A 26,842-nucleotide genomic window follows, 5' to 3' on the forward strand; every position below is an offset into this window, starting at 1 on the left:
GTGGACCTGTTGGAGTGGGTCCAGAGGCGGCCCACAAAAATAATGAGAAGGATGGAACACCTCTCCTATGAGGAAAGTCTCAGAGAGTTGGGGTTGCTCAGCGTAGAGAAGCGAAGGCTCCAGCGTGGCTTGATTGTGTCCTTCCAGTACCTAAAAGGGGCTTGTAAGAAAGATGTGGGGAAAACATTTTAGCAGGGCCTGTGAAAGGACAAAGGGTAATGGTTTTAAACTGAAAGGGTAGATTTAGACTAGATACAACGAAGAAATGTTTCACAGTGAGGGTGGTGAAACACCAGCACAGGCTGCCCAGAGAGGTGGTGGATGCCCCATCCCGGGAAATGTTCCAGGCGAGGTGGGACGGGGCTCTGAGCAGCCTGATCCAGTTGAAGATGTCCCTGCTCGTGGCAGAGGGGCTGGACTTGATGGCCTTTAAGGTCCCTTGCAACCCGAACCATTCCATGATTCTGTAATTTCCCAGTCAATGTATTTCTATACTTCATAAAGTCCAATGAAATTCCCCTCCCCCGTAGTTTTTGCAGGGGTGAGGTTAAGAAGATAAGTTTAATCCTCTTTCATTGCAACCTTCTTAGGAGGGGAGATAAATTTTCGTGCACAAAATGCTGCTTTTTAGGAGTTTTGTGGAGCAAAAGAGCTGGTGTGATTCAGTGAAACTTAACAGCTGACCATAAGCTTCTTAATAATAGCATGAAGGCTAACACAGGGTATCACTAAACATGTCCTGGTAGCGTTGTAGCGGCAGGGTGTGTGCAGACAGGAGAAGTCAAAATGACCAATGTGTCAGAGAGATGCTCTCAGTGTTGTCATATTTTAGTCAAATGTTTGGATTTTTCCTTTAAATCCACGAGTTGTTGTTCTGCTGTGTTATTAGCCTTTTAGTGCTGCTTGGAAAGTTCCTTTTTGAAATGATTTATGCAGTACTATTTCCTTGCAGCTTTTCTGTAACTTGTGATTTTTGGGTGTGTCTGGTGTTGTCGGGGTGGTTTGGGGATTTTTTTTTTTTGGTGGTGATGCTGTCCGTGCCCTGCCCTTCATTGCATATGCTAATTTTTTTCCCCCAAAAAGGTGACCCTCTCAGATTTTTGCCTATGGAGTGAAGAGATGGACTGAATTGTCATAGGCTGTGGGATGAGTTATTTTTAGCTGTTGGCATTTCAGGCTGGAACACTTCATTCTGTCGTGCTTGTTAATGAGTCATCTGGAGAAAATGGGCTTCTTGCTTTCAGAGAAGGTCTGTAGCAAATAATAATAGGCTAATCTCTGCAGGAGACATTCCGCCAAGTAACTAAAGCTTCAACTAGAAAATATGTTCAAATGGAGACTTATCTCCCTGTAAGAATAAGCATGCACTCACTATTATTATTATTATTATTATTATTATTGTATTATGTATACGAAAAGCTCAAAAAGTGGAAGACTGATTAAGAGCCTAGTAATGGTATAATAGCGAAACATTTTCAAAAAAGAAGGTTAATTGAAGACAGTCACCTTTTACAGATAGAGAATAATACGTAGTTGCTTCCTAATTCAGAACATCGTTCACTCCCTGAAATCCAAATAGTTTACCTAGCTCTAGGAATCTTCTGAAAATATTCCTAAGTAGATAAGACCTATATGAGGCTTGCGTCCTTGAGAGAACCCCAAATTCATCGACATTCAGTGTATTATTTTTAAGCGTTATCCAGCATCTTTGTTTTGGTCCCTACTGAGGACTATATTTTAATTTTGTTGTTGTTCTTTCTGTGTGCAATTTATAGTCTCTTCTTTGACCTTTTCCCTCAAGGTTTGAAGGTTTTGTGCTGTTATAACACAGGAGGCTTTGTTTTGCAGCTGAAAATATTACCACTCAAGTTAGAAATTTAATGTAAGAGTACTTGATCAAAGTTGTTAATCTAGTTGCTTCATTTTTGTATTGTTGAAATTCCAGAATTTGGTAGTGCAGATGATTCATTTACAAAAAAAAAAATGTAAAAATTTAGGGAGAAGTATATGAAAGACAGGGGGAAAAAAAAGACCCCCAAATGCTATTCTATAAAAGAAATAATCTAAAGAACAGCATCAGTGTCAAGTCTTTTTGTCTCCTTTGGTACTTCTACTGACACTTACAATTTATACCTTTTCCTTCTTTTGTTTCCATACCTTCCTCTTGCGAAGCACATTGCAAGTCTGAAGAGGTCTTTCTGTTTTGTAGGAAGAGGATGTTTCCTTTAGAGCTAATAATTTTTACTTTCCGTTGGTTATTTAGCTGTTTGGGTTTGGTTTTTTCAATTATCATGGAGTATTGAGTTAAAAGAGAACGTTTACCTTACCTCGTTCAAATAAGTATTTTTGCATATTAGTACCTGTTAACCCTTCAACCTGTAGTGTTTTAACCCATTTTCTCATATTGCTCTAGTCACGGTACAAAATGCTTTAAACCAAAACCATGTAATGATTCTGATACTACTAGTGTGTGCTGCTCCTAAGTAACCCACAGGGTTTACACTGGGTTTTTTCGAGATAAATATTTTACATTTTGGCATATCTTACAATTTGTCATATACCTACATTGCCAACAATAGTGTTGTGGTCAAAACACTTGAGAAACCTATAAATAAGCTAGTGTAAGTATCAGAATCAATTTAACTTCAGTAGCATGGAAGTTTGCATGGGAAAGCTTACCCTGTGTTTTAGCAGACAGAATTAACTTTTCCTAAACATGAGGTTGCTGTGGTTAGACAGCTTCCAAATCCTCATCTCAATTGTTTATGGGTAGTTTGAATATACTGACTCTATAGATGGTCCGGTAACTGTCTCCTTAGTAGGCAATTCATGCATCTTTTCAGGGAGCACTGTATTCTATTATCCAGTCCTTGGGTGTCATCCCACCAGTGTAAATTCTCTTACTTGTAGGAGACCTAGGTTTTGGTGTTTTCCAAAAGTGAAAGTAATGTGTTTCCGTGTTATCTATTCTGAACAGTTTTGGTTCCTTCTCTCTTAAATATCTTTTTTTTCCCCCTCAAGTATCCGAAGATATTGATAATAAAAGAGTTGATTCCTTCTGTAATTTCCAGTACCACCTAATGAAAATGAAGATGCGGGTGCATCACTTATCAAGAGCTTAAAAAAGGAAATATATTTATGAGTATGCTTGTGTGCTTGCGGTAAGAAATATTGCCTGTGTTTCTGAGGTATCGAAATTAATGTTATTACTCAGTATCAGTAGGTGACTGTCTTACAGGATATTCAAGACAGAGCTGTCTTGAGAAGCAGGGAAGTTACATAGAACTAAAATGGAAATCTTGGTATTTACTGTCGGTTGTGCTTAAAGCAGGGTTTTCTGCACTCTTTATTTGTTCATGAGGAAAATTATTATAGTTCACTGCATGTTAATAGGAGATTAGAGTGGCTTTATACTGTCATCTTGGTCTACTTAAAGATCTTTGTGTATTTAGAATATTTTTTTGGTTTAAATTTACTCACTGGTTACTGATGTAAAAGAATGTAGAATAACACAAGAGGTGAAGAAAAATGGATGTTTCAGTAGTATAGTCAAATTGACATGAACCATTTATATTACTGTACGAACAAAAAATTGATTTAGATTGTGGTTAACAACTGCCACTATTGTTTTGGACTTTGTTAATAGACAAATTAGGCAGATAAAATGCTTCTTAATCCGAGTGATGAATGGAAACAATTAGATGATAGTTTAGTTTTGGAGTAGCTCTGCAGAACTTCGTAATACTTTATCAACTCTGAATTAGAGCTCAAACTTTGCAACTTGGTTAACTTTTTTTTTACTGCTCTGTGTTTATAGATAAAAGCACAAATTGTAAAGTTACTACAATAAAGTATTTTTCTCTGTCAGGTCTGAGTGTCCATACATCTTTTTTTTTTTTTTTTCTTAGCTCTTTTTTTACAGGCAACTTAATATGATTTGTACTACAGCTTTAGATAATCTAAATCGTAGCACAGATAAGGCCTAAGATCTCTTGCTGACTGAATACTTTTAATATTAAAATATTCTTGGCAAATATTAAGTTAAACAAATTTTCACTTTGATGTGAGCTGGAGTAAGTTGATGCTTGTGAAACAGCAGTTTTGATTAGCATTCACTAAAGGTTTATTGACAGTTAACACCTGGTTTCGACTGTGCCAAGTGGGAAGCATCTATTGCAGCTTCACATGATTGTTGCATAATTAGCATTATGATCTCTAATTTGCTTTTAATTTTGTAAACCTTGTATTATTTTCAAAACCAGTCAGTGTTCCTGCATTTTTATTGTAGGATAGACAAGATTATTGATGTTCAAAGGGTTAAGAAGTGTACTACTTCCTAATAAAATAAACCACTTGCCATTTCATTGGTTAGTTAGCGAGGAAATTTATACACAAAAAAATTACTGTTACTTCTCAGAAAGCATGTATTCTTCCCATGCTACTTATGAGAAGCAAACAGATAATGACAAGTTTTTTGGAAGTAGTATTGTTGTATGCAAGCTGCCAAATGTATACTGAGAACATCAGGAGCAAGTGTAAATGTTTTTGTAATACTGCTGAGAAATAACAAAGGAAATGACCTTGTTCCTTACTGCTCCAGAACATATTTTGGTGCATCCAGGAATGAAGAAGGTAAATGGCTTGTAGTTTTGCCTGCCTGCAATGTCTTTTCATCCTTACTGGCTTTGCATAAGGGCAGGGAGCTATTTCTGGTTATGGTGATTTTCAAGAAAAATTATTGGGGCAAATCCCTAGAGGTGTCTGCAGAATTTTTGAGTCTTAGCTGATCTTTTGGAAGATCTTCTCCCAAAAAGACAGTGGGAGGAAACTGTAAGCTTGTAGTCAATTACTGAACTGACAGGAATTCTCTAATGGTATCTCTGAATATCTATCCTCAAGTGAAACTTTCAAATGTTTTTAGTAGAAATTTAATAGAGAAATTTTAGTCATCTTGACCTATACTATAGTAGTCGTAATACACTGATTTTACAGTTTGTGAAGGTACTCTGTGTATATATAATGTGTATATATATATTTGTACTGTTTAGTGACAGTTAGAATCAGAAATGTAATCTCTTAATAATCTAGTGGTATAGTTTTCCTCCTCATTTTCCTACAGCATTTCAGAATATCGACAGAAATACTTGCCTTGTGGTGGGCAGTGCTTCTGAGTGTTATCTTGTACGTTTTTGAGATAATGTAGGGGAGGAAGACAACCAGATAATCCGGAATAAAGGGGGCTTTTCAAGAACACTTGCGTAAATTTGCTTGACTCTTTGCTGAGGAAAGAAAAAAAATTACTTTGAGAAATTTCTTTAAATCATGATCCTTAAGAGCTGATGTTTTAACCTTACATTTGAATGACTGTTACTTTTTCCATCTTGTTTCAATATGCCTAAATGCAAACACATGTGGAAAATGTTCTTTTGGCTTTTATCAAACTGACATTTAAGTGCATTTTTTTTTTTTTCAACCTCACTTGTGGTAAAATATTTCAAAGCTATGAATCTTGCAATTTGCTTATGCATTTTTTTCCTTCTTTCATATATTAACATTTGGTACTCATAATCCTAACCTGGTTGGAATTATTGGCTTTTCTCATTTGCTGTTTGTTTGGATGAGGTGATTAGGAAAATACTTGATGTGAAATTCTGGTTTGTAGCAGTAAATACTTCCACGGAGAGTCACTGCTTTCTGAACTCTAGTAAATAAAAGAGGAAAAATATGATAATGTGCTGTATTAAATTGTAGCAATCATATTCCTAACACATTTAGCTTTCTGTTGTGTTACGTCTGTACTGCTAACCTGTCTCCAATACTTCCTTTTTAGCATGTTTCATTCTTCCCCTCTACTCCCCTACCCTTTCCCAACTCTTTAATTCTGTGCCAAGCTAATAAGGAGAAGAGCTAGCTCTGCATAAAGTCAGTCATTGCCAAGCAGCTGTTAAAAGTTTTCTCCTGTACCTCTGTGAGTGTACCTTCTAAAAGGCAGTATTTTTGCTCTTTGGGGTCCCAATTTTAAGTAAGAACAACCAATTATATCTGCATCTCAATCTTAATTGGTTATATGTCAAAGACTAGGGATGAAGTAGTTCATATATATAACTACCCTTTCTAGGGCTTGAACTTTGAACACAAAGTTGTACAATTTAGGTAAATTAGGTACACCTTCAGAGCTAAAAATATGAATTACTTTTCTTCTAACACACGGGTTTTGTCCTAAAGTATTTCCCCTTTTACTTCTGTTGCAAAATAATACCCTGTGCTTTAATTATAACGTTTGCATCTTGAGACTACGGGTTTTCCTTAAATCTGAACTAGATTTTACTTAGGAACAAATTCTGAGGGCTTCAGCTTGCCTGCTAACGCTGACCTGGGGAGGCCGTCTCCCTCCAACGTGTGCCCCATCTGCCTGGTGGTGTGGCTGCCTGCCTTGTTCTGGCACCGGCCCAGGCTGCGATGAAACTGAGAATGTGACAGATGACAGGCTTGTCCAGATGTATGCATAACTACTTCTGCCGTGCCCTGTGAAACAATCAGGATGGAGGTTTGGCATTATTTAGTTGTTTGTGTTGATTTATTCCTTGAGGGTATTTAAAAAAAAAAAAAAAAAAAAAAAAGGAATAACATTTGGTATTTCTTTTGGTAGTGTTACTGAGCTTTTAGTATTATTAAAACAGGTTATATGATACGATGCTCACTGTCTCCTCATGGGTGGTGCGTTTTTTTCTGTAATTTATGGAGTGATTTCATAGATATTCTGACACAGGTTACTTAATTTGAAGACTTAGGTAGGTGTAAAAAACAGCAATTAAATGGATCAGACATCTAACTGCCAGTGTATTAGTCTGGTTCTCCTCACAGCTGAACACTTAAGCTATTGTCGTGTCTTAATATGACTAGTTCTTGCAAGTAAAAATAAATATCTAGGAAAGGTGTCAGAATCACCATTAATTATGATTTGTAATTAAAATCTAATTAAAATTCATCCAGTAGCTGGAAAACATACCAAATCCTAGTCTGCCATCCTCTCTAGGGGTATCAACAAAGGCTGCCTGCCCAGCCCCAACTTCCTTCCAAAGAAAAAGAAGTTACAGCCTCATGTGCGGTTAGCAACCTTTTGTTGATTAAGAGGTTCCTGTCTTAGTGTTTTCACAGATTTTTATAACACCAAACAAAAATGTACAATCCGTTGGAAATGCTCTAATATTATGGTACAAAATAACCAGATTTTTGTCTTACATTCTGGCTGTCAATATCTGGCATACAAAAGCAAAAAGGGCAAAAATAATTTTTTCTCTCCTCTCTAGCTGTTTTTGGCAGCTGATTTTTTTAAAGTGTAGCTCCCTGCTGATGTATGCTATTGAGTGCATCTTGGGTAATAAGCAGATACATCAAAAGATATCCAGGGCAACACACCCTGCTGAAAAACAAGAGATTACCTTTCTCTACTTGGTGCAGATAAGTAGCTTCTGACAAATGCGTCAGAAGTGTATTTTCGTGGTGTGCGCTCTATATAAGACAGCTAAATGTTGGGTATATTCTGTGGCCATTTTGCTCTTCAGGAGTTACTTTGTAGTCCAATATAAATTGTGTCTAAAAACTTAACAGCATTACTTGAATTGCGTTAGTTTTCCTTTCTCTAGCTCCATTGCCTTACGTTGTCTGCCTTCAGTTTTAGGGAGTGTTTTATGTGCTTATTTTTGTTGTCAGTTTGGTTTTGAAACCATGGTGAGCCAAACATGGCTGTACTTGTTGCTCTGTAATGTAGAACAAGATAGTCCCAGCTCCAAAAAGCCTCAGATTTTGTGTGTAAAAGTGAGTTATGAGAGATGGGTATTGATCCAGGAGAGAGTTGCCCCAGTCGTTAGGCTGGAGAATAGCCTTGGGAAATCGCACAGCCTTGCTGATGACTTTCTGTAGATGTTATGCTGAAAGATAGTTTGATGGAAGATTAAAAGCAGATTTGCTAATTTTCATGGAAAATTCTAGTAACTGGACATTGGATGATACCATGGGTTAGTGAGAGAAAAGGTGGTTTTATTGACTGCTTTGTGCCCAGAGGCTGTTGTAAATCTGAATGTACCAAATGAAGGATGGTATGTTCAGCAGCGTAGTGCTTTGCAGGGATCTGTATAGCACAGTAAATTGTGCTTTTTAAGATGTGCTACGAGGAAGAACAGTGTAAGGTTTAAACATCGTTTGGTACAGAGGAGATGCGTAGTGATGCTTATGTTATGAATGGTTTGAGTGACAAACAGGGTGGTGAAATTGTCAGCAGTGATAATACTGGGGGGAAATGCTAACAGTGCTCTCCCGTTTGAGGTAACGGTGTGGCATACGTGAGAGGAGTCTGTGCCTCTAAAAAATAAGCCTCTACCTCCTGTCATGTAACGAGGTGTATTTTGTTTAAAAAAACCAACCCAAAACCATAAAAACATTATTGTCATTCTTGTTTGTATTCTTTATATAGTAGCTTCTTCCATTACCCCTTTCTGTTTTATTCTGATAGCCATTAATTCTGTCAAAAGTGAAGCTACTGAAAAGGCTCACCTTCAAGTATCAAGTTCAATAAGGAGTCAACCCTTTTTTTAAAAAGGGGAGGGGGGAAAAAGAAAGCAACTGACAAGTGTTATTGCCTTTAGTATAATTGAGCAAAACATTAACATACCCTCTTTGGTCAGTGCTAGAGTTGATCAGCAGGATCACAGCTGAAAACATATGCTGCTGCAAATGCAAACTTGTTTTTGTTAAAATATGCTGTAATGTGGTGAACAAATTCATCGTACCAAAAATAGGGGCCCCTCTATATGGTGCTGATAGTGGGATTTATTATTCCGTTATTTAAGGTAATGGTATATTGCTAGGTCAGGAGAAAGGTCACAGTTCTCAGATACAGCACAGCCTTAAAAAATACTCAGAGAAAGGCCAACAATTGCGGAACGTGAAACAAAAATATTAATCAGTCTTGCTCATAAGGTTCTAATTTTCTTGAATTATCCAAAGTGTGATAACAGCTTAGTCCTGAAGCATACACAGAAGCTCTGTTTAGCATGCCCAGGCCTCAGAGCAGTTTCTGTGGTTGAACTTCCTTAAAATAGAGAGTTTTGCAAAAGCAAATACCACGTTTGAGGCATGCTAGGATGGTAGTGTCTTCTCTTTGCAGGTCAGACATATGGCAGACAGTGACAAAGTCAGTGTTCCTACACTGCGTGTGCCATCTGCTGACATTTTGAAAAATGTCCATCTAACTGTTCATCATCTTAAGATAAAAAGCTATTGGCACTCTTTATTTTGAGGTCATTCTTGATACAACTTGGTTTTCAGGCTCTTGTGAATTAAAACAACATGCAATTTATATCATCCTTTTGATGTGTCATAGAAAATGACTAGCAAAAATTACTTTCATTTGTACAAGCTCTTTTTCTGTTTTCTGTAAGAGAACTTTGGAGGTGTGGAGTTTATTATCTTAATTCAAAGAAAATAAGTTAGGTCTTCTAGTGTTCAGTGTGAAATAGTGAAAGTCTATTGCCATTGCTTGTCTTATTCTGTCAAGTAATTGTCAAGTAATTTGTTCGGATTATTTCTGAGGTTACATAGCTGTCACCTTGAAATCTTCATAATGCAGACAGTATTTCAAGGTTGTTTCCAACTTTTTTCCCAAAATTCAAATACCACCTATTTTATCATTCAAACCACCAGATCAGTATTTAAACACATACTCATCCAGATTTAGAGCTAACATAGGTGATGAACTACAGTATCTTAACTTCACAAGGTTTAACATGCCATTAAATAATATGGGCCGAGAAACATCAAAGGTCTTTAGGCAAAGGAATTAAAATATCGGTATCCATGTAGATATACAAGAATAAAAAAATAACCATATGATTTGGGCAGTACACACTCAAATTGATTGAAAAGGTAACATGTCCATTAAAGAAAAAAAATGTTGCCAAATACTTAATTGGTTTATGACAGTTTGTATGTCTCTGCTTGAGAAGCAATTGTGAGGAGACCTGTTGCTTTTGGTTATTTTTTTCCCCACTCTCAGCTACTTGCTATCATTTGAGGTTTCAATTGCTTGACATGGAATTGGTGGATAATTAGTAGTGTGTATAACTGTGAAAAGCACATGTAGTAATTTAGTTCTTGCTTCTTTCTAATTGTCTGCCCATAGGTAGTTTGCTAAGGTGAGTAGCTCGTTATTAAATGAAAAGTACTGCAGAAATAAAAATGCTCTTATTAGTAACACGGTCTTGAAAATCAAAACCTTTTAAACAAACTAGTCATTATTTGACAAATCTATCCTCAAAGCAGTTGTTCATGTACTACAAGGAGACTGGGGCTGTGAAGGGGAGAGAAGGGTAAGGCAGCAGATAGTGTTCATTTTTCACCATGTCTAAAATAAAGTTGTGTCAATCATCTTTTAGAAGATGCTAAAGGTAAATAAAATATGTCGAAATACATCTGACTGGGCAAGCTTCATTTGTTAAAGGTAAACATCTAAAGTTAATAGACCTTAAGGGCAAGTCTTTGCTATTAATTAGGGTTGACCTTGAGGTCATTTTGAGCCTCAAATGTGCAAACATATTTTACAGTAAACATTTTAACTTGCCTGCTGGAGTCCGTCCTTCTGAATATAATGTCTTTTGAGGTTATTAATCCTGCTGTTCAACCCACTCATTTTGACGTGTGCTTAGAACTTAAAGGCACGATGCAGTACTTGTGCGCAGCCTCCTCGCAGCCTTCACCCCTCCTCGTTCTCGTCGCCTGTTGTGTGATACTGCCCTTTTCTGCAGCCTGTGGCTGGAGGGAACGCCGGGTCTTAAGCTGTTGGGGTACTGTCATCAGAGATGCCAAACATTATCCTACACAAGGAAGAATGTCTTATATCTGGGTCTTAACCCTAAAGTTTGACCTGAAATGTGAGGGTAGATACTTCTGTTAAAATTAAGTACTTGTTTTAACCTTCAAATGTAATAATGTACTACTGCATGTCATCAGAAAATGCTATGTTTTCGTAGTAGTATGACTTGAAGGATTTGAAAGCTCATCTAGAAACGCTTGGCTTTTCTGTTATCAGATTTTCCCAGATACTAGTAGATTTTTTCATAGAAGTTCTTCACCTTTCAAAACGTACTGTTTCATATGAAAACTTAAAACGTAGCACCGTTGTTTGGGTCAAGTTAATTTTGAAATAGACACCAGATCTCCTCAATCTTCTCACTTAATTTTACATTCTGTTTCTAGCTTTAATGAGTTGGAGTAAGTATCTGAATGTCTTTATTGGTATAATTTTTCTTCAAGTATGTATTTTATCAATGTAAACAGTTAATTTCAATCAAACTAATCCTTCAGATAATGGGTTTTCCCAGTTACTTACTCCCCTTTCAACTTTAAGGTGAAGGATTCCAGTTGACGTCACACTTTGCTTTGTAATTTGGACAAAATCTGAATAGATGTTCTCAGCTTGCACCATGTGTAACAGCTAGTGTATCTGAATTTCTTCTTTTCAAATAACATGTTGTCATCTACTTCTGATGTTCATGTCTGCATTTGAAAAAAAAAATAAATTGTAGAGTTTTAACTTTTTTCTTCAACTTTTTTTTTAACAGATTTGAAGAACTTGTGAAAAAGTTCAAAGTAGAATATCATGCTGGTGGTTCAACTCAAAATTCCGTTAAAGTGGCCCAGGTTTGTTCTTCCTTAAAAAGAATTATTGATAATTTGTAGTGTTGAGTTTGAATCAACTTCATGCTCTGTACTGTCTGTATTTGTCATGAGCACTACTGAGTGGGTGATTCTGTTGCTTAGCCTATGCTTGGTTTTTTTGACATGATTTATTTTGAAGTTGTGCTCTTTATTCTTCTCCCACGCTTTCTGTTAAGGTTATAGTTACAACTACAGTGTACCTAGGAGTGAAAAGGAGGGTTTTAAGGAAGACTGGGCCAGGCTTTTGTCAAAGGTTACGGCAGAAGGATAAGAGGCAAGGACAGGATCCCTAGCTGGTGTTAAGAGTCTTCCAGGGAGGAGAAAAAAGTTACGGTAAGAATGGTTAAACAGAGAAGTTGCTGAATCTCTGTGCTTGGAGATTTTTGCATCTTACCAGGGTGAGTCTCTTTGGGTGACGGGATCTAAATTTGAGGCTGGCCGTGCTTTGAGTGGTGGTTGGACTAGAGACCTGCAGAGGTCCCTGCGTCATTCTCTGATTCTAACCACATTTCTTCTGTAAGACCTTGAAAGTTTGTCCATTAGCAATTGTAATGTAAAACTTTTTTTTAATACTAGGGTAATGTTTCTGGCTACAGTAATGATGAATGGGGTTTCAGGTATATGAGCTTTTCTATAACTGAAGCAGGCTTTTGTAACAGTACTCTTAAGCATGTTTCTGTGTATGTATTTTTAGATGTGACAGATGTACAAATCCTATAAATAAAAATATACAAACTGTATTAATAAGCCAGGATCATTAACAAAAAGCTTATAAACCTCCAAACTTCCTATATAATTAAAACTTACTGCCAGATAGCATTAAATGCACATTTGGAATAAATTAAGTTTCAATTTAACAAAGGTTGCCCTGCCAATAAAAAGGAAGAATTCATTATAGTAATAATTGTTGCTCCTTGGTATAAAATAGTTGCTGCTTCTTTACTAAGGTGTTCATTTTCTGAAACCACAAATGTCTTGAAAATATTTCTGATAAAAATATTTGACAACAAAGAGAAATCTAAGTTGCATGTGTTTAAAGTGTACATACCATTCTAATTCATAAAGGGTTATGTTTTTTAAATACAGACAGCTTTCAGAGCTTTTTGGTTTGGTTGGTGTTTGTCTTTTTTACGATGTGGTCAAGCCAATTTTTTTGCTTCTGATACTTAAAAAAAAAAAACCAAACCCTCCGCATCAGGAGAGCTGAAGTTAATGGGTTCTTGCTGTGTCAGTATGACTGTTGCTTAACCTGTGGGGCTGGTGTAGAGGTGCTGTCTTTTCCGTGACAGCTGATTAGAGGTCGACATTCTGGATGGAGTTCGGCAACTGTGAATTAATTCAGAGGCATGAAAGTCTACTTCCATTCCTGCATCTAGATTGAGGATGTCTTAGTAGGAAATGCATTTGGTAAAATCAGAGTTTCTAAATTTCGAAGTACTCGAAGAGCCTAGGATTTTGTTTCCAGCTTTCTTTGAAGTGACCTCTTTGGCATCAGCTAATAATTTATTAGTAAACTGTGCCTCATACTTAGCTCTCTGAACTTATCAGTCCGGGTCTTGTTAATGAATTCTTCTATGAAATACCCAGAACTTATATAAGTCAATGAAAACAGATGAAACTTAAATCAATGAAATGTAGGGGTTTCAGTGTCAGCGCTCCTTTCTTAGACCAATTGGGTTTTGTCAGTGAACTTTTCCTTTACCTTGGCTCTGAGTTGGGAGCTCATTCAGCTCCAGTTGCCATCTGGAATTGTATTTGTCTCCAGAAGGGTTGTCATCTCTTAGTTTTTGTCTCAAACAAGATTGAAACTTCAAACAGTTGTGCATGAATAACATAACATCACTAAGAGGCTTTAAAACCAGAGATGGGAGGGTGAGAGAGAGCGGGAAGAAAAAAACCCAGACAATTCTGGGTATTTTAAAAGAAACTTTAGCAGAAGAAAAAAATGTGAGGATAAGAAAAAATAGTTTAAATGTAACCAAAAATTAAACTAGACATTCTGGAAGAATTTTTGCAGCAATATTCATTGGCTTATTGGAGAGAATGAGTGTGTAAGTAATCTTAGATCTGAATAATTTAAATGTATCTTTATTTGTTGAAAGTAATGGGAAGTAGCAAAGTCAGATTCAGGAAGCCTGACTGGTGGTTGAGAAGTAAAGGACCAATGAATTTCAGAGCTCTGAGATAGCCACATTCGAAGTGGATGTGGATTCTTTGCAAGAAGACATGTGGGGAAGAAATCCTAAGAATACAGCTCTTATTTTTTCAGCTTCTGTTACTTTATGGGAAAAACTTGAAGTATGCTAAAAACTGAGAGGTAAACTAAAGAAGTTTAGTTCAGCTGTTTGGAAGTTGATGAGAAATAATGGCATGATAAAAAAAGAATCCTTGGAAGCCTGATGGCAGTGGAATACAGCTGTGTAGAGTGGCTGGAAATGAACAAATGGCCTCTGAAGTCTGGCAATTGCTGTTTTAGAAGTTCATTTCTGAGCAGGAATAATATTCTTAAGGAGTGTGGTAGGAAAATTGGAGAGCAATTAGTAAAAATGATAGGAATAAAAAAAAAGAAAGAATTTAAGGAGCAGCTCCAATCGTCATTGAATTGTTTGTTACAAATAGTCTGCTGCTTTAAGGGTCAGAAAGGCAACACTGTTGAACAAAAATACCCAAAGGCAAAATGGGTGGGGAAACTCACAGTATATAATGTGTTTAAAAAGGAAAAATGAAACCATCATATGCTTGCTTGCATGTATGGTGATGATCGCTTCTGGTGTACATAGTCATATATTATGGATATTTTTTTGTATCTGTAAAGATAGTGAGAGCTATTCAAGAAAGATGCTCTCTGTTCCTGAAAAGGATAAGCTAGCTTCTTAAACAAAACAAACAAAAAGGGGGGGGGGGGGGGGGGGGGGAAGGAGTGTTACAAATACTGTATTTATCATGTGTGAGATATTTGAGATGTTAATCACAGAAAGAGGCAATAGGAAGAAGCTCTGAATTATGAAGAAAACTTGGAATGAAAATTTAAAGCAGCATCAACTAAGGAGATGAAGAATTTAGAAGTTCACAAATAATTAACCAGTATTGCTGTCAAGCTGTGAAGCATAGAATTAGGTATTTTTTTTCCTAGTGTGTTAACAAAAAGGGAAGATCTGAAGAACAGCCTTGAAGGAAGGATTTGGCAGGTAAGACACTAAAGGGAATCTTGGTATTTTTTCAATGTTGTCTTGCAGCAGAGCTGAAGTAGAGTGTGTGTTCACACTGCAGGAGTGAATGATGGTTGGAGAGCATTTTGAGAATCAAAAAGCTGAATGTTGCCTGCCCAAAGTGGGAGCTGAGGACAGGGTGTCTCAGCAGGGTCAGAAAAAGATCTGGACAGATCAGAGACAACAGAAAGGTTGTTTTGGTTGGTTTTTTTTTTTAGAAATGCTTCTGATGTACAATGGAGAAGGCACGTTTTTGCAAAATGACATACAGAAGTGAAGTGAAAACATACATTAGAATGAAAGCTCTGTAGAAGGAAAGGAGGGAGCAAATGAGAAACTGTTCTGTTGCAAAAGAAATAGAGAAGACTGTTAGAATAAGAATTGAGAGCATGGAAGATAAATGATGAAGGGGCAGAAACCCAGAAATATCACACCCGGCCAAAACTAGCACACTTATTTTCTGAAGTGCGTTATGTAAGTGTTTTTATAAGTACAATAATATTTTTTTAAAAAATACCTGACAATGGTGAAAGGGAGTACCAAGGGCAATATAAAAGTAATGAAGAGCAGAACTAAAGCCAGTGAGATAGATGTTTACGTTCAAGGTCTCTGGGATTCTGAAGTTGTTTGAACATATACTGATCTGTAAAGAGTGAGAAAGTCAAAATTCTTTTGGCTTGACCCAACACTTGTTATGGTGAAGGGGGGGTAGAGGGTGGCAAAGTGATTGATGTATTCTAGAAATGACAGTAATGGGCATAAAAATGGAAAGCATGAAATAAATGAGGTTGCAGTTTAGTCATTCCTTAATGAGTTGAAATTAACAGCAAATTACATCTTGGAAATACTAATTCATATTAGCAGAAGAATAAAGACAGAAGTGAAGAAAGTGGAGACCAAAAAGCATGTGAGGGAAAAGACAAAACTGAGAGGATGGGAAATAAGTACTCTGGAAATTAAAAAAAAAAAAAAGTATAAAAATCCTGATGTTGCTCTGATTCTTCATCCCTCACTGTCCTGTCCTTGTTTCTTCCTGACCAATCTGCTTTTCTATGTCCATCTGATCTTTCTTGGGTGTAAATTTGTTCACCTGGAAAAGACAAGATGGCTAACCAGAAAAGATTGAGTACTTTTAAGGCCTTAAGGAGAAGTCTTACTGAAATATTGAGTGGAAAGGTAGAGACAGACCGTAAAGAATGGGGAGAGGGGAGGAGGAATAGTGGTAAAGGGCTGCCCTGAGTGCAGTACAACACAGAAAGCAGTTGGAGTCCAGATTATCGGTAAAAATGCAGGCAATAGGCTTCCAGGGGTGGTATGTTACTGTTAGCCACAGTTTGTCCTTTTTTTTGGTTGGGGTTTTTTTTTGGTTGGTTTTTTTTGTTTTTTTCCTTAAGCCACCAGTAGGGACTGTTAATAACTTTGCTGGATCAAGCTGTAATTAACCAGGCGTTATTCACTGAAAATTGCTTGATAATACTTAAGAAAGTGAGGACTAGAGATGATGAACTGAATTGCAATCCTTTAGGTTCTAGAAAGGAAACTGAAGTTGAACTTTCCTGTTTGCTTTGGTGATCTTGGCATTAGGTTTATCCTTTTACACTAACTTTTAGTTTTGATTTGTGTTTAAAATTGAAGTTATAATGCTTGCTTAAGAACAAGAAGAGTGTGGCTATCAAATGGAAACTGCAGTGTGCTGCTCTGACCTTTACTTGTCTCATTAAATTTTGGCTTTGTATCTAATATGATATGTGACATCTTGCTTTAATCTGAGCTCTTGCAATCCCTCCAAATGATTGGATCCATTATATTAAATCTGTAAAATATGCATACATGTAACTGCATGCAGTTCATAAATAATGTATTGTTTTAGAGTTCTGCCAACAAACTAAATTCAGATTTGTGAAGACAGTATTTTACTACTTATCAGCTTCCCTCAGTAATTTTAATTAAGAGTGTGCCTGTCTGACAACAGACATTGATCTGGAAGGAAAAAATAATCTGAATCTTTTAATAGGGCTTGTTACTTTAAAACAAGTAACTTCAATGTGTAGACAGGGCAAGTATTGCTAACCAGGCCATATTTGCATGGTTTTTGTCAGTGTTTATTTTGACATTGGAGTGCTGAGGTTATAACTGCAAGTAGTAATCTTTTGAATTTTATCTTTCTAACTCAGGTGCTGGATTTCGAGTCTAACTGGATAGAATTTATAAACTGGATTTTAAACAACACAACCTTGGCAACAAACTGCACATTCTTGTTTTTCTGGAAGTGCATATAAGGATTGCCACATTCTTCATCCCAAGAATGGGTGCTTTTGGTTTATGCGCAGTTCCTTAATAGCTGATTTTCATTCTCATAATTCCGCTATTGCTGTGGATCCAACTTAGCAGTTAGGGCGTGCTGTATACTATTGTTTGTTCTTCCTCAGAAGAATTGTGAAATTCTCATTACACACATTTTATTACTAGTGATGCTGTGTGAACTTGGAAGAATGTAGCTTGGCACATTTCAAGTTGAATTTGTAGCACTGGCAGATAAGGGGAAAACATAAGTTAAAATTCTCAGGAAGCTTTCATATAGATACTCTTGGGAATTCACAATAATGTTTTTATAATACCCACCTCAGAAAATCATAATGACTCCCTGATTTCTTTGTAAGCTCTTGGTTTTCTGTGGTTCTGCAACTTTTTTTGCAGAAAGTCTACATACAGTTGTTAGGTACTTTTAAAGAAGCTTGGTTTTAAATTAGTGTGATTATTTACTCTTAATAGCGTGTTGATTTGAATGACTTTTAAATGAGGTATAACACTAAGAGAGAATAATAGGATGCTAAATTATGTTGAGCATTTGAGTTTGAGTCTTCTGTACATCAGGGAAGTGTGTCACTTTACCAGTATCAGCCTATATTTCTAAGGCTTGTAACTTCATCCCAATTTTTATTCTTCAGTGATGATTAACTTGATCTGTTAATCCAAAGTGATTGTGCTTTTTAGCATTCTAATCAACTGACAAGTTTGAAAAATTTAATTTTGAAAAATGAACAGACTCATGCTTGTTTATAAAAAATGATATGTGCTGAAGGCTTCGATGTGTTTTAAATCTCCACTATTTGTTATGTGAGTAATTAGTCAAACCTTGGGTTTATATTAAACATATGTGTCTACTGGGTCATGCCATGCTTAATCCAAAAATAGTGTGTAAAATTAAAAATCTATCTATGAAAAAATAGTTGGAGGCAGAACTGCATTTTTTTAAAAGAATATAGGCTATACTCTTGTAAACATATAACTAGCTTCATTGCAACTGCTTCCATGCTTTTAAAATTAAGTTTGTATGTATTTGCAAAGTAGTACCCTTGGCTAAACATTACTTATTGTAAGTAATGTACAAAGTTCATCACACATTAGCTCGAGTGTTCAGTCATTTAGCGATTTCCTCCTCACTTTTGTATCATACTAGATAAACGGGCATATAACAAATGAATTTAATCTTTTCTTCATTTCTGTAAATACCTGGATTAGTCCTATACAATTGATTAGACTGAGGCATAGCAGGAAGAAAGGCTTGGTTGGGAATCAAGCCTCAGAATGTATCGGATATGCATAACTGGGAGAGAGGTAATGATGAAGTTATCAGTGAGGTCACCCCAAGCATACTCTCAATTGTGTGACGGGGGCGCAACTTTGCGGGAGCTGTCATGGTTTTAGGAATCCATCATGCCATCAACTAGAAGTGTTCTCTGTTCTATTTATTGTGTACTTGAACTCACTTATGCCACAAATAGAGTTCTCCAAAGACTGTTTCTGCAATAGGGCTCCCAGAAGGTGCAAGCAAATTCTCTAAACAGCTTCTTCCTCCTCCTTAGTGAAGCAGAGAACATTTAGCTCTATATCTTTCTGTTGACCAGAAGGATGTAGGTCACTTATGTCAAAAGAGGTAGGCTCTGTGCTCTCCGAACCGTTTGGGTTGGAATGTTACATTCCTCTGAGTTAGTTTTGGCCTTATGCTTGATATTTCTTAAGCAGCTTCATTACATCCCCCTACTCAGAGATGGGCTTGGTGGCCCCAGCTAACATGTGTTTCCAATATTTTCAATAGTTCAATCCAGCTTTCAAGAAAAAAGTATGAAAAAGATCTCTAAAACACTTTCTGTTTGTTATGGTCTAACAAATCTAGGAGTATAGCTCACCTTCTCTGCCAGAAAACAATCCTGAGGGATGCGTTTCCTTCTGTGGCAGCTCCTGCATAGTTCTGCCATGCCGCACGGGTGTAGCATTCCACCAGCGTGGTCTCCTGTCTGTGACCATGCTGGCACCATGTGCTGTCCTGCGAGTGCACATCCCTGCTTCTCAAACCTATTCAGTGTAAAAGAAAGTAAGACAGAGAGAATTAGGACTTAGAGCTAAATTATTCTTATCTGTATCTTGCTAAACTTTGTACGCTACTAGCCACTAAACTGGATCTCTTAAACATTTATCCCCAGTGCTATGGCCAGTCCTAATGAGTGAGAGTTGCACTTGGCAAAAGAGTAGCAAAATATGCCTTGGTGCTGACAAAAATCGTTGTTTCAGTTTGTCTTTCTGGTGATACAGTCATGGCTATTTCCACTACTGTGAAGATGATGTCCCATTGACAGTGTCACGGTAGACAGCGTCACATCCCAGTGGCATTGGTTTCCTAAGTGATTCTCTTAAGCGCACTCTGTCATTCATGTGTGGTTCCAAATTAGCCTATGTCAAACACTGCACTGATGTGGCCGTGCTTCTGACAGAACAGCCAGCCTTTCCTCTTCAGAATTATTGAGGCAACTTGTGAAATTGGTGTAATGCTGAAGCCGATTGGTACAGATATCTGGGAAATTCTGTAATGTTTGAGAGCTGCCTAGATTTTTTTGAAAGTCTTAGGGAAGATTGCTAGACCTTTTACTCTGCTGCCTAACCTAAGATCAATTGCAAGGCCTTATTGAGAGCTACCTGGAACAGCTCAAAAAGGCAACAAAACCACTTTGTCATTATGGCAAACTCTCCAAAATTTTAAGCAAATTTCCCCCAGGTTACAAAGCTGGGTACTTCTCAAGCTTTTTTGTGCTTGTGAAGGAGGTCCATGCATTGCTTCTGTGGCTATGAGTCAGACGTTCAAAGTCAATGATGCAGCAGTGTGCTGGACGACCTACCTTTTCAAGGTCACCGATAGTGACGCCTTTTTCTGCACACTGGTACCGGTTGCATACCGGGAATAACTGTGTACAGCACTGTGTATATTCATAGGCCTGGGAATAGAGTTTGTAACAAACATCAGGATGGTCAGAAAATGAAGCTCCAAAGAGCCTGTGGCCTTTTTTCAGATTCTCCCGTGCCAGGTCCCTACATTTGTCCTCTTGAAAATGAGTCAGTTGCGGTTACACCTTTGTTAGTCTGCAGCAGTGTGTTGTGAGACAGATGGTAACTGTTAAGCACTGCAAGACAAATGCCCTCATGTGTATTGCTTCGGTATGGAATTGAGTGGACTTGCCTGTTTGAGGCACCAGAACCATATCCACTTAGTTTTTTCAGGTTTTGTCCCTAGCCAGCAACATCAATAGGATTGTGGGAAGAATGCCTTTGCAATATGTCATATCTAAAGCCCTTTAGAAGAACAGTAAAAAGAGTTGAACGATCACATTCCCCCTAAATTCATCCAGACAGAACCTTGAAACTCTCTCCTCAGTATTTTTTGAGTGAGCTTCAGAGTGCATATGCAGCCTCTGTTCATCCATCCAAAATTGTAATTTATTTAAATGATTAAAAACTGTTTCCATATTCCAGAGTAATCAAACATCAGTCACCCACATGGAATCAGAAGGCACTATATAAATGGTAGCAGTTGGCTGTTCCTGGGAGTGCAATTCAGCTGCCTGCTGCTTGACTCAGCTTCCATGCCTGTTTCGCTATGTTAGCACCATTTTTTGGAGCTGTAAAAAATTTGTTAGTTTTTTTCAAAGGCAACAAAGGGATTTGGGCTCTGTCCCTAAGCTAATATCCAGCCGGGTCAGAGGACTCAAACTTCATTGTTTTTTGGTTTTGTTTTCCCCAAGCCAATGCCACCTGTAAGTCATAAGCCATGCTGTATATGAGTGGAATTAATTAACACATGCCCTGATTTATACTTATCCTGAAAATAAAGATGTTCCTAGGTAATACAGTAGTTGGTGCAGGCTGGGATTTATCCTGAAGAAATAAACAGCTGGAGGTATCAGGGAGCCACACTGAGGGGACCCGGTTCCAAGTGTGCCATGCTGTGAACCCTCTGACCTTTTTGTACGCAGAGCGACGATAGGACTTGCTCAGAGCCCTTCGCTCCGTGAGGCTGTCCGTGCCGCGGTGGGCTGAGGCACTCCAGCAGTTGACTGGCGTTTACTTGACTTGTTCCCATTAGTTGACACTGGAAGGAGAATGACTGCTTGATTTGGCAATCTCAGAAGAGAGGCGAAATCCCTGTGCCTCATTGATATTAATTTGGCATGCCACTCAAGTCTTGGGAGCTCAGGAGTTGTTTTATCCTTAGCAGCTCAGTAAGTTACATAACTACATCTTTAGCAATTAATTAGTGTTAAGTGATGTGATACAGTGGGGAGTTAATTGCCCTGGAAATCTGAAATGCCAAGTTACAGGAGTTTCTTGCACATCTCTAGAATACTTCCTGTTGAAAGTGTACTTTTTTAAAAAATTTTCTTCCCTCAACAAGGCCGCTGACAATTTTGCTCTTAGCTAAGAACTCTATGCAGGTTTTATAATATACTATTTCTGGAGACCTAGTGCTTTCCTCAGAAAGTTTAAATATATTAGTGTAACTTCCTTGCACATTTATTACATATATTCTCAGGTTCGTTGCCTAAAACCATTCTTTTCTCTCTTTCAATAACTTGTGCTGCATCCAAGGGCACGTATGTCTGGTTTTGTACTTCAGAGTTCTGAATTTAACTTTGCTGCTAACTTGTATTGTAGCCATATAGAAAATGAGTCCATTTTCCTCTTTGTGTGTGGTGGAGATAATAGTGGTTTATCAGAACAGACATTTAATGTAGGAATTTACCTAGTCTTTTTAAGAATGTGAAAGGGTAAGGACTGCTAAGTTGATGGGTTCATTAGGAAGTACAGTGGTGGTTTCTTTTTCTTTTAGGAACGTGACCATGGTTTCAAAGGAACCTGTGGGACTGCCTTACCAATCACATCAGCAGGCTCTGTTCCACTGGCCTTTGCAGTGACTGGCGTTATCTGCTATTCGGTTCAAAGAAAGGATAGGGGAAAATGCAGTGAATTCTCGGTAGGGGAGGCTTGTCCTAGGATTACGCCATCAGTAGCTGACTTGCACCCTGACCCATTAGAGTTGGCCTGTTAGGTATTCTTATTATTGGTATATGTGTGTACTGTGTTTTTAAGAAAAGAACTTTCCAAAATTTGACCTTACTGATGTGTTGTTTCACAGTTTAGTTACTCTTGCTTCAAAACAGTATTTGGATGGATTTGGCCTGTTACCGTCTTAAACAACTGTAGGAGATTTACCAGAATATTTACTCCATGGTGCTGGAGGTCTGTTCAAAGCGATGACAAGACCTTAAAGGAAAAATACACCTCTTTTATACTCTGGATATATTAAAGCACAAACACATATGAAGCAGCTCCACTTAGTCTCTTATTGTGTTGTAACTGGTAAAGCATTGAAAGCTGACATTTTTGTATTCACTTCAAATACCGTGCTTGCACGTTGCTTTTAACTCTGAGGTGGTTTTCACTTGCGAGTGGAGGAAGGGTCCTGCACGCGCAATAGCTAGGCTTTGCATACTTTCCCTAGCTATTCACGGTATCTACTGTAGACTCTTCCCCCATCCTCACACATGCCACAGTATCATAGAACCAGAGAATCAGAAAATCAGAGAAACATTTAGGTTGCAAAAGACCCATCAAGTCCGATGGCTAGCCCAGGGCTGCCAAGCCCACCACTAACCCATGTCCCTAAGTGCCGCATCTGTGCATGTTTTAGATACCTCCAGGGATGGTGACTCCACTGCCTCCCTGGGCAGCCTGTGCCAGTGCTTGGCCACCCTTTCCAGGAAGCACTTTTTTTCTAATAGCCAATGTAAACCTCCTGGGACACAACTGGAGGTCATTTCCTCTGGTCCTGTTGATTGTTACCTGGGAGAAGAGACAGACTCCTACCTCACCACAGCCTCCTTTCAAATAGTTGTAGAGAGCAATAAGGTCCCCCTGAGCCTCCTTTTCTCCAGGGTAAAGAACTGCAGTTCCCTCAGCTGCTCCTCGTAAGACTTGTGCTCTGGGGACCAACTGAACAATGTTTCAAGTATTTTTGCATTTCTTTTCCCCAAATCGCTATATATTTGCCCTAGGAAACAAAACAAGTGCGCTTGTTTTCTTCCACATACAGTTTTATATTTTCTTTTTTTCTAATGAGAAGGCTGCTCTGATTTGCTAAGACATCTTCAAGAGTTAGATGCAGGCACTTTAGAATTGCAAAGTATTTTTGAATAGAAGATACACTTTATATTACATGTTAGTCGGTGTAAGAAGAGTTAAATTCAGATATCTTCGTAAAGTGAAATGACTGCACCAATTATACTGAGTTTTTTCATGACATTACAGTCTGACAAATAAGTTAATACAAGAAAATTAATTACTCTTGTTCTGTAAATGGTAGCAATAGTGTGTTGAGATATATTTGTAAACCCCAAGAACACAAGTCTGTCTTTCACTGTTGTTACAGTGGTACAAATGTGCTGTAGGATTAATTAAGCTGGTTAGTTTGTCTTCTAAAAATACAACATGGAATCACAGTGAGCTCATATTCTTTGTTTGTACATAAAATAAAATTATTTTATTTTTTTTAAAGACAATTTTTCAGAGCTCACTGGGACTCTGAGGTGAGCTGGAATTTTCTGCCTTTTACATACATCTTATGTGGAAAAATTTTGCGTGACTATGGATTAATTCCGTAGTCTACAGTAATCTTAATGAAGCAAAGAGGAAAACTTGTTTACATAATTATTTAATATTGTTACTATGAGTCGTTCAAGTTTTTAAAATACTTTGTGTACATGTTGAGACTGCAGTGGATGTGACTGATCAAAAAAGCGAACTTGTGTGGCCTCAGCAGCTCTCAGCTATGGTCTCGAGATGGGTCAGCCAGTTCTGTAACAGCTGCTGAATGACTGCAACCTGCAGGTCAAAATCCTAAGAGAAAACAGGTGCTCTTTGGTTTTTTGGGGGGTGGTTGTTGTTGGGTTTTGTGTCGTTGTTGGGTAGGGTTTTTTTTCCAATTTACCAGGCTGTCAGTTGTGGTAGCTGAGCAGATATGTCACGAGCAACTGAATTGTTCCTGTGATGAGGGCATGGGTTCCTGGGAAAAGGATTGGTAGCCTGCTGATTAAACACCACTAAGGTCTGCTATGAGAGTCTGTTCCTGCTCATAAATCGGAGCTCTGTGCCTAGATGAGAGCCCAGAAATTCAGCTCTTCTTCTGTAGAGGACACACATTACAGAAATCTCTCTGGATGGTTATCAGTGGTGTCCAGCTATGTCTGTAAGGGCTCCTGCCCTGTTGTGAGAGTGAATTGGATCTAAGATTATTGCATCGTCAGCTTATGAATGCAGGTAACGATAATAGCAAGGTAGTCCAATATTCAGCGTTAGTCTAATCACAGTAACTGAAGAACTTGTATCCCCAACTTAGTTTTACTAACAGTTGTCATATGTGGAGTGCAGATATCTTGATAATGTGGTGATATGTATTACCTTTTAAAACTGATGTGAAAATTTGTTAAATACTGCTGCTTATAACAATCTCTTCTCCCTCCTCTTTTTTATTAATGAGAAAAAATAGTAATGCATTTGATAGACCAAATCCAGAAGTTTAAGGATTGCCTGTTTAAGTCACTGTGAAACTTTTTCAGACATTATGTTCAAAACTTGATTGAATTGAAATATTCAAAATGCAAAGAAGTTAGCACTGCAGGAATGCGCTCATGTTATAATTATACCTTAACATTAAACTGAATTATTATAGCATTAGTAGCATTTTTTTAAAAAGTTACGTGCTTTACAATACGTTAACAGTCTGGTTTTCAAAGTTGTTTTGAAACGTTATTGTGTGTTCAGTTGTCCAGTGTTAGTGCCCATAGGAGACAGGTCTTTGAGATGTTCTGGAGTCCTGTAATAACTTTTACATTCTGTTCCCTTCTCGGAAGGAACCAGTTCCAGAGAGTAAAATGAAGTGGGAGTCATTGATTTGAAGGAGTCTTGACATACAGAAGTGAGGGAAAGCACATCTACCAAAGTCAAAGGAATTATGCTCAAATAATTAGTCTCAAATAAACATTTGTCTGAATATTTGTATATTCAGTTACATAGATTCTTCAAAAGAATCTTTTTTTAAAAGAAAAAATGCTTTTTTTTTTTATTACGTGTTAGTCCATGACCCTCTAAACTGGGCAATCTATCCAGTTTTGCCATCGCTATTGATGAAGATATATCTACTTCTCAAATGCTTTGCAGTGGCTCTGTAAGAAACTGCATGCCTTGTTTTTGCACTAAACATGGTCTAGGATCCAGAGTGTGATCTAGCATGAGCCAGGACTGGTGGGTCACAAAATAAGGGAAAGCTGGCAGGAATGCAAGGAAAATGTTCTCTTTTTGCTACCCAGTTTCTGGTAGGGATGCATGATGGCTTTAGGTATGACAAATACATTTTTTTCACAAGAACTAACATGATTTTAAAAGCTGTAGCAATGACAGTTTTAGAATTTACATACATAATGTAAATTTGAGCGTTATGCTGGGAATGCTGCTGTGAAGTAGACCAAGTGTGATTTTTCTGTGACAATCTAACTGTGCTAGAATTTTAGACTAGATGACTCAAAGCTGCCCTGCTAAAAATAAAGTAGGTTTCTGTTTTAAAATCCAAGCTGTACACATACAGAATATATATGCAAATAAAAAAAAAGTGAGCTTCTGTGTATGACGGATTTTTGATGGTATTTTATTTCACTCTGACATATGGTTCAAAGGTTTAAAGATCCTGAGAAGTAGGGTACTTAAAAAGTAGCTGCCCTGGTCATATGAAGTTACCTGTTCGTGAGACCCCTGTGTCAATAGCTCCAATGTTTTTTAACAAATAAAAGAAGTTGGATGCAGCAGTTGGTGAGGCAGCACAGGCTTGATATCCACGTTTCCTTTTGTTAAATATTGTGAACAAGTTAAATTTTAGAATCAGTGGAAAGGTTGATAATTAAATTCCAAAGCAGCTTCACTTGTAAAATGGAGAATGGCACGGCATGCTTCATTAAAAATATTGAAGTATAGTAGTTGAGTATGTTCCAAGTCAAGCAAACGAGAACATGTATCAGGTAATTATTTTCTTTCACTGCAACATGGAGTGAGATGGGATTTTGGGTTCTCTGTTTGTCTTTTACATCTTCTCATTTTCCCCATCCATTCTTTGAAACACATGGATGAACTATTTTGTTAGTCCCATCAAGGTGAGTTTTAATTATTCTTTGATCTTTTCCAGAAGGTGTAGCAGGAGGGGGAGAATTTGCCCATCATCTGACCTGTGTCCTTGTCGGATTTTTCTCATTTTACTAGCATCATAAGAAGTGTCTGGTCTTCAGGATGTTTTTAGTTGAAAGCAGGGTTTTGACTAGCAACAAAAAATAAATCTTCTGTTCAACCAAAGACACAAAAACTTTGTTTCTAACTCATGCTCTGAACTGCTGCCTGACCATTGAAGTTGAACTTCTCTTTTATGGTGTGTCTGGCCTAACAAGAAATGACCTCTTCCTTTTTCCACAGCCCCCTTCCTTGCTGCTTTTTTTTTTTTTTTGTGAGCATGCAAAAGATGCCAAATATTCCTAGTTCTAAAACTATGA

General features: G+C 37.6%; 1 protein-coding gene across 4 annotated transcripts in view; it reads left to right on the plus strand.

The window, feature by feature from the left end:
* ADK (adenosine kinase) overlaps positions 1–26,842 on the plus strand; it is a 291,396-nt gene that overhangs the window by 69,331 nt on the left and 195,223 nt on the right. For all 4 annotated transcript variants that reach the window (XM_055797270.1, XM_055797275.1, XM_055797283.1 and 1 more), the window contains exon 4: positions 11,619–11,697. In XM_055797270.1, coding sequence (XP_055653245.1) covers positions 11,619–11,697 — 79 coding nt within the window. The remainder of the gene's footprint in view (positions 1–11,618; positions 11,698–26,842) is intronic.

Source organism: Falco peregrinus, chromosome 1 (genome assembly GCF_023634155.1).
Source record: "Falco peregrinus isolate bFalPer1 chromosome 1, bFalPer1.pri, whole genome shotgun sequence".
NCBI lineage: Eukaryota > Metazoa > Chordata > Aves > Falconiformes > Falconidae > Falco > Falco peregrinus.